Source organism: Akebia trifoliata, chromosome 13 (genome assembly GCF_017979445.1).
Source record: "Akebia trifoliata isolate Shusen 1 chromosome 13, ASM1797944v1, whole genome shotgun sequence".
Classification (NCBI taxonomy): Eukaryota; Viridiplantae; Streptophyta; class Magnoliopsida; order Ranunculales; family Lardizabalaceae; genus Akebia; species Akebia trifoliata.
In genome coordinates this window covers 1,057,014-1,068,780 of record NC_141387.1, presented here as the reverse complement: position 1 = coordinate 1,068,780, position 11,767 = coordinate 1,057,014, and the positions used below count along the sequence as shown (strand labels likewise).

The following is an 11,767-nucleotide window of genomic DNA, read 5'->3' as shown; positions in this document are numbered from 1 at the left end:
CTTTGTAAAATTTTGACCTCTACAATTAATCGTGTGGTATCAAATCACGCTTTTGGATATCACGAGATGCGAAACCAAGGAAGGTATCTTTAATTTTGGGGAAAAAAAAGACTTGTATGACACATTGAATCTTATGTTTATGAATTTATAATATGCTCCTCTATGTTCTATGAATATTTGATAAACCTCCTTGTATTATCAAACTGATGACATGGTGCCCTTGACCGAGCTTAAAATGGGTTAAATATAGTCCAAATATGAGTATGTCCATATTGATATTTGAAATTTTTATTCAGATTCATATTCAAATCCTAATTGCTAAAATCATATATGAATTATCTACTTTCATCAAATTCATAGCTAGATTCGATCGAATTAATTGATTTTGGTCGGTCGGGTTGGATAATGTCAAACCATTCAAGATTATTTAAAATAAAATTTCTAAAATGTGGTCAAATGATAACTTGAACTCAAGGCTTCTCCATTTTGAATAGACGTCTTGACCATTACACACAACTATTATTGGTTGATAAAAGATAATTTAAAAAATATAAAAATACAACTTACAAAGCAATATATCATTTAGATCTTAGAGGATATAGGAATTAACCCATATCCGACTCGGATCAAGGGACATCAACCCATATTCCAACCATATTTTAATTCGGATATACTTGATGGAACCAAACCATTACCAGAAAATTGACCTACAATGTCGGGCTTTAGTGACAGCTATGTTAAGTGCGTCGCTATAAAGTCCTAAAAACGATCCAAGTGACGACCATCACAATATTAGATATATTTTTCCACACTATTTTTAGTTGAAAAAAGATACCTTTATTAATGACTATATATAGCGAAGGCAATATCTTGTTCGTCGCTACATAATGCATCCTCGACAGCATACCAAAGTATCGTCGCAATATGTCATTAACTTTTCAAGTTTTCGTTTTGGTGGGAAGTTATTTTTTTAAACAACGATGTATAGCAATGGCATACCAAAGTACCATTGCAATATGCTATAAAAATTTCTAGGTTTAAGTTACTTGGGAAAGAATTTTTTAAATAATGAGATATAGCGATGAGTTTTATGATCCGTTGCAATAGATTTTTTAAATGATGAGATATAGCGACGGGTTTTATGGTTTGTCGCAACAGACCTTATTAGAATAGATATTTTATTATTTAAACGAGTGTAATAAGTAAAAGTTGGGGTGCCATTAGCCATTATTTAACAAAGACCTTTATTCTCCAATCTTATAGTTAAAACATATCTCTCTCTCTCTCTCTCTCTCAAGATCCTTTACCACAGCCACCATCATCAAAACCTCTTCGATTTCTCCATCACCGTCAACATAGAACACTTGTCAAATCCTAAATCTTCGAAGCTCTTTGTTGTACGAGGTTTGTTTTCTCTCAGATATATCTTCATATATCATCCTTATTTTCTAGGTGTATTTAATGCACCTAAATAGGTGCCCTAAGCGCACACGTTAACAAGACCCTAATTACTTGGCAAAACAGGGTTGTACCAGATGCTCTCATGCGATCCCTGAGTACATTAATTGGAATGATGGACCTTGAGGTCCACAATATTTGCTTCACACTATTTCTAATTTATGGGTGTCAGTTTATTTAATTGGATCAAAATGGAAATCAGAACCAATAGGGCAGTTTAGATTTTTTTTTTTTTTCAAATTGATTAGAGTCGAGTATCTTGAAAACCAAAACCAACAGCTGGAATTGTTTAAAAAGAATTTTTGGATGGTTCGAAATATTGGTGTGTGGGTAAAAAATGGTATTTAACGCATGACATGGACAAGGCAAATCACAATGATTGGTTGCATAATAGATTCGATGAGTATTTCGAGTCATTTCCTTGTTAATTAGGGACTTTCTATTTTCGGATATTGACTGATTAAAAGAATACATAACCTCTTACGTATTAATTTTTTTTTTTCTAAATATATATTTTTCTTAGGAATCCCCAACATCTCATCCATTTGTTTAATGGAGAGCCTCAACTCAAGTTAACTTTAATTTTTTTTTTTTTTTTTTTGACGAATCATAATAAAAGGAGAGTTGTGATTTTCTAATGCCCCCTTTGACATACGCCCCCCATATGCCTGCTGACATGGCATGGGCTAGAGTCATAGATTTTTTTATCGAGATACACAATTGCACATTCCCATAAATATGTGCAATTTTGTATCCCGAGGAAAAATAATCTATGATTCTAACACACCATGTCAGGGGCGGTCATTATTCATAAAAGAATTATCAAAAACAGAAAGTAGTCAAAGAACTATTCATAAAAGATTTTGTCTACCATCTATATTTCCTTTTGTCTGCACATTGTTCATTGATCGATCTTCATTGATATATATCTGTGTCAGGTTTCTGTCGATTTCAAATTGACATCTTTGTGTATCTATTTGAATAAAATTTTATTCTTAATTTTTATTTTTTAGTATGTTGTAATGGGAACACGATTTAGTTTTAGGCCTAACATAATTTCTTAAATATAGATATTTTTGGATTCGAGGTCCAAAACTAGTAAATGAGATATTAATGGAACGAAACCAATTTATATAGTTTCATATTATCAAAACAAGCCTATAGAAACTGACAGCATCGTCATCGAAGTTATGATTTGTAATTGGGACTCGATTTAGATTTAAGCTAAACAAATGCTCACAAACTTAGATATTTTTGGGTTTGAAGCCCAAAATGGGAAAACGAGATCCGAATTGAACAAAATTAATTTATATAGTTCCGTATAGTAAAAAAAAAAAAAAATGTAGGAACTGACAGTATTGTCATCGGAGTTCTGATTTGTAATTGAGAGTCGGTTTTAGGTTTAAGCCGAACATATGTTAACAAAGTTAGATATGTTCAGTTTCAATGTCCAAAATGGGAAAACGAGATACGAATGGAACGAAACTAATTTTTATAATTATATATAGTGAAAATAAAAATGTAGGAACTAGCGGCATTGTCATCGGAGTTCCGATTTGTAATTGAGACCCGATTTTAGGTTTAGGCTGAACATATGCTCACAAACTTAGATATTTTTGGGTTCAATGTCCAAAATGGGCAAACGAGATCCGAATTGAACAAAAATAATTTCTATAGTTCCATATAGTGAAAACAAAATATAGGAACTGACAACATCATCATTGGAGTTCTGATTTATAACAGGGAAACGATTTAGTTTTAATTCAAACATATGTTTATAAACTAAAAAGTTTTCGGTTTCAATGTCCAAAATGGGCAAACAAGATTTGAATGGAGCCAAACTAATTTCTATAGTTTTGTATGTAAAAACAAATATGTAGGAACTGATGACATTGTAATCGGAATTCCGATTTTAGATTTAGGCCGAACATATGCTCATAAACTTAGATATTTTCGGTTTCAATGTTCATAATGAGCAAACGAGATCCAAATAGAACGAAACTAATTTCTATAGTTCCGTATAGTGAAATAAAATTTGTAGGAACTTACGGTATCATCATCAGAGTTCTGGTTTATAACTGGGAGCCGGTTTAGTTTTAGGCCAAACATATGCTTAAAAACTTAGAAATTTTCGGTTTTAATGTCCAAAATAAGCAAACGAGATCCAAATGGAATGAAACCAATTTCTATAGTTCTGTTTAGCGAAAACAAATCTGTAAGAACTAACAGTATAGTTTTTGGAGTTCAAGTTTGTAATTGGGATCCGGTTTAGTTTTAAGCCGGACATATGGTTACAAACTTAAAAAAATTTGGTTTAAATGTCCAAAATGGTCAAACGAGATCCGAATGGAATGAAACTAATTTCTATAGTTTCGTATAGTGAAAAAAAATTGTAGGAATTGACAACATCATCATCGGAGTTCTGGTTTGTAACTGGAAGCCGATTTAGTTTTAAGCCAAACATATGCTCCCAAACTTAGATATTTTTGGGTTCAAGGCCCAAAATGGACAAACAGGATCTGAATTGAACAAAACTAAGAGCTGATTTAGTTTTAGGTTAAACTTATGCTTATAAACTTAGAAATTTTCAATTTCAATGTCCAAAATGGGCATACGAGATTTGAATGGAACGAAATTAATTTCTATAGTTTTGTATATTGAAAACAAACATGTAGGAACTGATAGCATTGTCATCGGAGTTTCGATTTTAGGTTTAGTTCGAACATATGCTCATAAACTTCAATATTTTCGATTTCAATGTCCAAAATTAACAAACGATACCCGAATGGAATGAAACTAATTTCTATAATTTCATATAGTGAAAACAAATTTGTAGGAACTAACGGTATCATCATCAGAGTTTTGGTATGTAACTAGGAGCCGGTTTAGTTTTAGGCCAAGCATGTGCTTATAAACTTAGAAATTTTCAGTTTCAATGATCAAAACAAGTAAACGAAATCCGAATGGAACGAAACCAATTTCTATAGTTTCGTATAATGAAATCAAATCTATAGGAACTAACATTACCATTATCGGAGTTCCGGTTTGTAACTAGGACCCGATTTATTTTTAAGCCAAACATAGGCTTATAAACTAAGAAATTTGTGATTTCAATGTCTAAAATAGACAAACGATATCCGAATGGAACGAAACTAATTTCTATAGCTTCGTATAGTGCAAATAAATATGTAAGAACGTAAGAACTGACGACATCATTATCTGGTTTTAGGTTTGTAATCAGGATTTTGACTGAGGGTTAGGCCAAACATATGCTTAATTACAAATAAGTTTGTAAACTTGATTTTTTTTTGGTTTTGAAGTCTAAATTAGTCCTTCTAAGTAAAAATTACAGTGGATGACATATTATTAATTATATTTTTTATTTATAAATTATCAATATTTTACTAGGTTTTGAGTTGTTTAAAAATATAAATATATATTAATTAAACCATGATATGAAATTTTATATACCTTAGCATAAAAAATTACCACTCTAATAAAAATTTGCATATTTATGTAACATTTGAGATTCTAGAATCATATTATGGGCAAGATAGGATTCTAATATAGTAATATTGAATCATTTAATATAGGATTTTTTTTTCTACTAATAATCAACAAATGGGTCATGTATTAGGTTGTATCGGCATCAACTGCATTGCCAGACAACGACACAACTGAAGAAGTGAATAAGACTCAAGAGACTACAACAGAAGAAGTTGCACCACCACCCACTCTAGAGAGTACTACAACAGAAGAAGTGGCTGCGCCACCTGCACCGGAGACCGTCGAAGAGGTTCAAAATGTAGATCCAACTGAAGTTGCATCGGAGGAACGCAGAAGCCGAAGTCGCGTCAGAGGAACCAGTGGCAAAAGCCGAGTTGAAGCGTCCATTGAAGCAGAGAGTAAGGAAGTGGTGGTAGAACCTGAGGTTGTGGTAGAAGAGACAAAGGTTATTGATGAAGAGACTAAAGAGAAGACTGAAGAAGAAACCAAAGAGGTGAAACCAGAGTCAGCTGTCAAGGAGACCGAAGAAACCAAGGTGGATTCGGTCGATGAACCCCTGAAGTTGCGGCAGAGGAGACTACCATCAAAGAAGAGAAACCAGTTGAAGGAGAAGAGAAAGTTGAGAAAGAAACTACTCCAGTTGAGTAGGCAGTGGAATAGATGGTGATCAATGTTGCATGAATGAGTGTTATTAGTGATGTTTGTGCAGTGGAAGAGTACTCTGTATTAGGTTGCATGTGAGATGGGTAAGTTTTAATGTAGTGGTTTAAGAATCAAAGGTGGATGGTACTGCTTGGAGTCTAGTAATAGGAGCAAAAGCCATTGGGCCCAGAAATGTAAATCTCCCACGTGGCAAACATGCAAGGGTAGGAAGCATGAAAAATTGACCAAGATTGATGGGGTATCTTCTCAATGAATTTTGCCATGTGGAGTTTGTGGTTTTGGCTTCAAGGGTTTAAAGAATTTGGTATGGGTGCTTGTAATTTGCTTGTCTTTAGGCATGAATAATATATTATTCTAGTGTTTATTAACTTTCGAATCTACATTGATATCTGCCTATAGGAATGTTTCAGTTGAACTACGTGTTTGACCAATAGTCAACAAATGGGCCTGTATTGGATTATGTGGTGTCACGTGATAAGGTAGGTGACACATGATCTTAAATCCCACCCAATATGTCTCGGTATCATCCACCAATGAGATGTACGGACAAGTCAAACGTATCGGCCAAGATTTAAAATCACAATTCATTGTTCTTAATTTTGAATAAGACAACTCAAACATATCGAAAAACTTGTCCAAGACGACCTGATCTCGTTCATAGATGAGATGAGAAGCCAAAACGAGTTTTAAAACCATGAGATGACATGGCACATAACGTGCCTAGGCTTACGTATAGAAAGTAAATATATGTATTTAGGATACCTGGAAATATATGTATATAGAAAGTAAATTTATGTATATAGGATACCTGAAAATGTGCCAGTGTGCCTTTTTACTTGTGAGGACCATGAGAAATGTTCTGATAGTAGGGCTAAAAATAAATTGGGCCGACAATTAGATCTGATTACATATGTCTGGTATTGATCCGATAATAACATCCGATCCAATATGAAATGTATTCTTCTAGAGCCGATCAGAAAAATCAATATTTCTATCCTATAAATCAACTATGCGTCACTTATATATTTTGAACACTTGCATTATCAGATCGGGTCCCTATCAAATGGGAAGATGGTTGACCCCGAACCGATCCTATAAATTGTATCAGATTGGATTCTTGTAAGAATTCAAATCCTTGAGATACAGTCATTGGATTAGAATGGATCAAATTTTGACTCTGATCCAATCCGCAGACAACCTTATATGGTAAGACCACTTTGATTGTTCAAAATGTCTCGTATATGAAGACCAGACATCTTGGCCCAATCAGTTTATCATCACTAACAAATAATGCTTCTATAACCTCGCAGTAACAAATCATTCCTTCGTCATGTCTTCCCACAAGCTGACATACACAAACCAAACGATTGTGTACTATAGAGTATAGCCAACCATTCATTTGGTGCCACGCAAATAGAATGACAAAGATGAAAAAACAATCATTAGAGAAATTCTACCGTCACATCAATTTTTTTTAAAACCTTCCAATCATTCATGAAGACTAATATTCTGATGAGCAATATTTAAGCCATCTAAGGGTAATGCAGTTTCTTAGTGTCTTTAATTAAGCTTTCATACTCAAGATTTAGATGGAAGGATAGAAATAGCATGCAAGACAATTGCATCTCCAAAAAGAAAATCCACTCCAATTGTGATTCAATGTCATCACCTCCAATATCTTCTGAATCCTTTTGGGACGACGACGAGCCCAATTCAAGTTTAAATAAAAGATTAGCTTCACATGGTTCTCAGGTTGAACCTGGAAAAAAAAAAATCAGAAAGATAAGTATTATAGACTTTTAGGTTGATATTGGTGGACAATTATGTTAAGTTTAATCCCACATCAGACACACACTGCCTTGTCTTTTTCCTTATAAGCTCCTGGGCCTCTCCACTCAAAACCAATTGACAATGCAACACGGCCCCACACGTGTGAGACGGCTGGACACGTGGAGATATGAACTGGGTGACAAGGAGGAAAGAAAAGTCCGCTCTGATAGCATAAAGACAATACAAATAAACAGGAAAAAGACTTTGGGAATTCTCTCTCTATTACAATCGCAAATTAATCAGAATAAGTGTTAAATTAATATTCATATAATTAAAGAAAGTTCAAAGCTATTAAAAATATAATGAATTCAATAAATAAGGATGATGAAATAGAGGGAAAAAATTGAGAACTTTAATTACCATATAATTTTTTTTTCTTATCATAACCGGATTTAATAAAATTACATGTGGAGCATGAAAAGGGATCACTACGTGAAAAAAAGGTAAATTCTATGTCAAGGTCCATCCAATTTGCTTAGATTTAGCAAAATTCGACTGGTCTTGACATCGAATTTACCCCTTTTTCACATAGAGGATAACACACTAATATCTATCTCTTAGAGTCTTGTTCTTGGATTTTCTCTAGAGAAGAAAACTAGAAAAAGACTCCAAGAAAGACAAAACAAGAAATAGATGGGGAGAAAAAGAAATTAAACCCTAGATAGAGACCCTATGAAAGAGAGAAGAAAACCTGGAATAAGATCTATTGATCCCTGATCAATCCAATGCTAACAAATTACTACGTGATGGCGATCGATCAAGAAGTCAAAAGAAACGTGCATGGAAATAGTACAATCAATGGGTTATGACTAGAAAGATCACTTTATACTTTATCTTGTAGATGCGTTATATATAATTGATCACTTTGAAGAAATTAGAGAGTGTAGATAACTTAAATGGATAATCATCAAAACTGAAAAATGAGTTAAACAATAGTTATTAAAATAATTAAGAGAAGTATTTTGATATATATATATATATATGACTCCTTAATTGTTTCCATAATACAATTGTATAAATGTTTTGTCCATTTAAAGAAATATAAATTATTTCAAAAAGATCTCCTACTCAAGCATTTATAAGGAGGAATAGAAATTATATCAAAGACCATATATTGTATCTCAAGAAGAAAGTTCACTACCTTTGTTTCCTTGTTATTACCTTCGATAGTCTCTTTCTTGACTTCTTTGAGCTAAAGAACCTATTGAAGATATACAAAATTCATTAGCTTCACATATATGGTTCTCAGGTTTAAGCTAACTTATATGATAGAACTGATCGAAATGGTAATTCCTCGTATTAAATCTACTAATCATAGACGGGAAGAACTTTAGTACTTTACTTTGAAGAAATCAAAAGGCCTTGAGGACTAAGGAATAATTTTCCACACATAGGAAAAAAGTGAAACACTGAAACTAGTAACATGAGAAGTATTTTTTTCTCAATGATGTCATGTTTTCAAAGATTAGTTGAAAGAAAATTTTTGATCGTCAAGAAATATAATTGTTTTTACAAGGTTCAGTGAATCCATTTCATTATTATCAAGTTACAAAATAATAAATGAACAAAATAATGAAGGGGTAGACATAACATAAGATGAATGGGTACATCCATGGACCAGTCTTCTTACCATTTTTCAGGCTTTCCAGACGAAGTAATCAGATGAAGTGGTAGACATAACATTAGAGAGCATTAAATCTCCACCTATAAACTGGAATAATTCCATTTCCTTGTAACTACCATTAAAATTTCTTACTTCAACTTCCTTGAGGCGAAGTCGAAAATAATCCCAAGAAAGATGAGCCCAGTTCAGCATCGGAAAGTCTTCCATCTCTAAAGAGTTGTCCATGGGTCGAAACTGGATGGAAAAATGATAAAAAAAAATTTAATTATAATGTACTCTAAATCCTAAATTCCTCATAATAAGTCTACAATAGTGCATAATGTGACTACTTTTCTAAGAAGAAACTTTTACCTTAAGGTTAATTTTGAGGTAACCCAAGACTAGTGTGAGAGTCTCTAGATGAGCTGAAAGACTTAGTAATCTGATTAAAATATCTGTATACCTCGTCATTGTTCTTGTTGTCTGGAGCTTCAAATGCTTCAGATGGAATAGTGGAGGTCGATGGCTTTCTAGTAATTCCTCTGGTAGAAGGAAGATCTTCTCATATCACAAGCAATTACTAAATGTTATTAGAGAAGAGAGACTTGAGAGCATACTTCACAGTAACAATTTGTACATTAATTTTATGAATTAATTTAACTTAGGCTAACTCAAATAGAAATAAAATCATCTTTGTAAAAATTTATAAAATTTCTAAATTCTTGTAAAGAGCTTAGGAACTTATATGACATTTATTTATAAACCCTAGGGCGGCTACCACACATGATGAAATTGTCATTCTAAATATAAAAAACGGGATATTTAAGAAACAGTGATCCACTTTTGACAAATTTAAGATTTCTGCTCATTGTTCATTTTAATTACCAAACGTGAACGATAACGAATTCGAAGGTTTTTAAAGTGAATATTTCGCAGGTTTAAACTGACAATTTAGTAGGTTTAAAGTGACTAATTGGAAATAGTTACTTTAAATCTGCGAAATTGTCACTTTAAACTTACGAAAAAAATCAATTTAAAACTGCCGAATTCGTTACTGTTCTGAATTTTTCTTAACTAAAAAGTGATCATTCATGTTTTGGTAATTAAAATGAACAGTTAGCCAGAATCCTAAATAAGTCATTTTAATCTCATGAAATGGTAATTCACCCTAAAAAAAACAAAGTATTTGGTTTGGAATAAAAATGAGAAAACAAATATTGTCCATAGGTCTAATTTATTTAGTAATGGCCCTAAGTCATAAATAAAAGAAGGAAAGTTCTATTTTCCCTATTTGGTTGAATCATGCTATGTAAGTGAAATAACATTCCACGCTTTGTTTTTATGGTTTTAAAAAATGAAAGAGAGGGAAGAACAACTATACAAACGTACCTCGGCCCACTCAGCAACTAGTGTTAGAGTTCCTGCGTGATTGAAGCTCTCAAGAAGATTCCTTAACTTGAGAGATTGAAAAGCATCAGTGTCGGTCGTACCAAATATCAATTTGGCTTCAAGATTGGGACTTGAGTTTATTAATAATGGTTCCAAGATCTTTCCTGTATACTCCAAGGATACAAGATTTGGAGCATTAATATCAATCTTCTCAAGCTCAAAACAATAATAGATCTCCAAGCTCTTGAGTGTATTGCTGTCAATCTTAAGATGTTTCACTTTTAAGCCAAACCTAATTTTCAAATTCTGGAGACAACGGCATTTAGAAATCAAGGACTGAAACAAATCTTCTGAAATATAGAATTGGTGGAGTGATAGAGTCTTGAGACTTTCGAAAACAATGATACTAGAGGGCATAAAAATCCAACTTATGCGGAATTCTTGGCTCGGGTACCCCATCGTAAAGTCCGACAAAAATAACTTTTCAATCGAAAGCAAGCTCTCCGCGGCACGACCTCGCACAATTTTGAAACTTGGGTTGTTCCGAAAACAATTGAATGATTTCAGATTCGGAGCATACATTTCAAATTTCTCTAAATCGTGACAATTATGAATGTTAAGGTACCTTAGTTGGATATTACTACCCTCAAGAGCTGTCAATTCTTCACAGCTTATCAGGCTCAAGTCCTCAAGAACTCGACAATTAGTTACCAGAAGACGCATCGTCTGATTTGTAACACGTACAAGACGAATATATAAAGTCTTGAGAGACACTAGATTTACCTCACCGAAGTCTTTGAACTCACATTGTTCCAAATGCAATGAAGTTATCGATCGACAACTAAATAGATTGGGAGGCAAACGATACCATATATTGGGTATTCTGCGATACATTATCGTGAGATCAAGTACCTGAACATTATGCATGATTGGCCAATCTATCCATCCATCAAGTCGACTAGCGAGATCTTCATCCTCAGGAAATGGGTATAACGATGTTACTTGAATACAGAAACTTTTTACGTTCATACCAGGATCGTATAGCATCAACGTTCGATCAACGAAGAACTTGAAACTCTCTTTGCGTCTCCGCCTCTCGTGGGCTGTTAGTTTTCGTCGACCTTCTTCTGATGGATCTATGAACAGAGTCTGATTGAAATTCAAACTGGGGAGAAACTTGTAGAGATGTCTCCATCTTTTAGAGATGATGGAAGTACATACTGCCTCTCTAGTAGGGATGAGAGAGATGATGCTGTGTAAGAGATTATCAGGAAGTTTGCTGATCAGATCTTCGTTCGTCTCTTGTTGAAGATCCAT

General features: G+C 33.5%; 1 protein-coding gene and 1 long non-coding RNA gene across 2 annotated transcripts; both read right to left on the bottom strand.

Annotated features, from left to right (window-relative positions):
- Window positions 1-8,559: 8,559 nt before the first annotated feature.
- Window positions 8,560-9,611, bottom strand: LOC147387135 (uncharacterized). The gene is made up of 3 exons (XR_015171260.1): window positions 9,434-9,611; window positions 9,089-9,316; window positions 8,560-8,659 (listed from the first exon to the last, which is right to left on the bottom strand). It is a non-coding gene; the product is annotated as an uncharacterized LOC147387135 (long non-coding RNA).
- Window positions 9,612-10,408: 797 nt separating this feature from the next.
- LOC147387134 (F-box/LRR-repeat protein At3g58900-like) lies at window positions 10,409-11,767 on the bottom strand. Its single transcript, XM_086421499.1, has one exon. It carries the CDS (start codon window positions 11,765-11,767, stop codon window positions 10,409-10,411), a length of 1,359 nt encoding a protein of 452 aa, XP_086277625.1.

Excerpts from the sequence above, each read along its gene's own strand:
- LOC147387134 (XM_086421499.1), bottom strand. The coding sequence starts at position 11,767 with ATGGATCTTCAACAAGAGACGAACGAAGATCTGATCAGCAAACTTCCT.